Source organism: Perkinsus marinus (genome assembly GCF_000006405.1).
Source record: "Perkinsus marinus ATCC 50983 genomic scaffold scf_1104296952892, whole genome shotgun sequence".
Classification (NCBI taxonomy): domain Eukaryota; phylum Perkinsozoa; order Perkinsida; family Perkinsidae; genus Perkinsus; species Perkinsus marinus.
In genome coordinates this window covers 197-1,838 of record NW_003208718.1, presented here as the reverse complement: position 1 = coordinate 1,838, position 1,642 = coordinate 197, and the positions used below count along the sequence as shown (strand labels likewise).

At 46.2% G+C, this 1,642-nt stretch overlaps 2 protein-coding genes across 2 annotated transcripts; both read right to left on the bottom strand.

The window, feature by feature from the left end:
• Window positions 1-571: 571 nt before the first annotated feature.
• On the bottom strand, window positions 572-1,193 carry Pmar_PMAR028986 (hypothetical protein; the record flags this gene model as incomplete). The annotated part of the gene is made up of 4 exons (XM_002776898.1): window positions 572-665; window positions 712-885; window positions 937-1,023; window positions 1,070-1,193. Coding segments are annotated over 4 exons (479 nt in total), but the record flags the coding sequence as incomplete, so codon positions are not given.
• Window positions 1,194-1,279: 86 nt separating this feature from the next.
• Pmar_PMAR028985 (hypothetical protein) lies at window positions 1,280-1,435 on the bottom strand (the record flags this gene model as incomplete). The annotated part of the gene is made up of 1 exon (XM_002776897.1): window positions 1,280-1,435. A coding segment is annotated over one exon (156 nt), but the record flags the coding sequence as incomplete, so codon positions are not given.
• Window positions 1,436-1,642: the final 207 nt, after the last annotated feature.

Genomic DNA, 1,642 nt, shown 5'->3' with positions numbered 1-1,642 from the left:
AAGGCAATGGTAGTTCTGAGTTGGAATACCCACGAGGAGGGACTAGAGCAGAGCTCACATAGAGATCATCCTCCGCAGCTCCTCTAGAGACATAAGAGTATTCCGATTCTGCCGGAGCTGGAGGACTTGTCCACATCTAAATACACGACAAGGTCTCCCTTTAGCCACAGAGAATGGCATCAATAAGCTTTCATAATCGGACTGGTCCAACTATTATCATATGTTTCCACATATAACTATTTCATAGTCATAGTCTAGGTGCACATGGCATCCGTGGTGATTATGATCATTTGTACCGCTGACTGTCTATTGAACGCGCCTTAATGGGCAAATTGTGTATACAAGCGTCGTAAGTCCCATCAGCAACGGATCACAGAGTCTGTGACACATGGAGAAAACCAGCCAGTCTACAGTCGGAAGGACATGTTCAACTTTATTGCTCACCAATGTACCTTCTACAACACTCAAGTGAATAATCAAGTGAACATGTAAATTGTAGGAACTGCTGCTGGCTGTAGAAATATCTCCAAAATGTTGTACCCACTCTTCATAGAATGCCTCCATCTCCTACCTAACGAGTACTGCCTGCATCACCGCAGCAGCAACCCTCCCAACTTGTCCACGCAAGTCTCCGCGATCCTCCTTTTCCTCCGACTGCATATCATCTGAGAGTACTCCCTCTACACCAACAGGCAACTACCTTACCCTTACCATTATCGGATGTATAGTACTGGTAGAGCTGCTCATCCAACCACTGCAGACCCCGGGCTACTTCAACTGCAGCACCCAAGAGCTCACTCCAAAGGGTTAACAACTGCTCCGAACTCAATCGGCCCAAGGCCCGCTCCAACCGTCCTGTCGTGGATCGATGGGCACTAGGAGGCTCTAAGACAACACAATCATCATCGTCTCGATAGGGTGATGATCATAACATACTCAGGTTTACTGCGCCATCCGTAGTAGTCCCTCCTTCACCACCACGAGCATCTTCAGAACTTGTGACTCCATTAGCCGCAGCTTGACCTGATGGACATGCAACATCCAACTGACATTACGGTGGCTATCGTACTCTCCTGGATGAGTCTAGCTGAACTCAACTGCGCGATTTTCTTAATCAGCCGTCGAGACCTCGTCAACAAATTATCACGCAGATCTGTCTGTATAGTTAAGGAGAAGAGATGACGCCTGATCATGAGAGACGTACGATAACTGAGTTCAAGTAGAGGATGATGATGATGACCAAAGTGGCAGGTTTAGTTCTCTCTTCACCCAAAACCATTCACCTGTTCATAACCTCCAACACTCGCTCTCGCTTTAATCGAGCGGCAAGGTTATCCCGCGCTTCGGAAACGGTGCTCTTGGAGGAATCCAAAACGACTATAACACCAGCACTGCAAACATCAATGAACTCTGACTCGATATTCTGGTCGATGACCTAACAGAAGGATATACACAAATCGATCAGGTGATCGATTATGATCACTTTAATATTATCATCCAGAGACTTCCGTATTCCCCGTACAGCTGCTACTCCTCCCAAGTCATCCTGTAGTAATCGACGTACCTTATGAGAAACAAAATCAACTTATGCACTCAACAATAGCGTTAACTACTACTACTACTACTACTACTACTACTACTA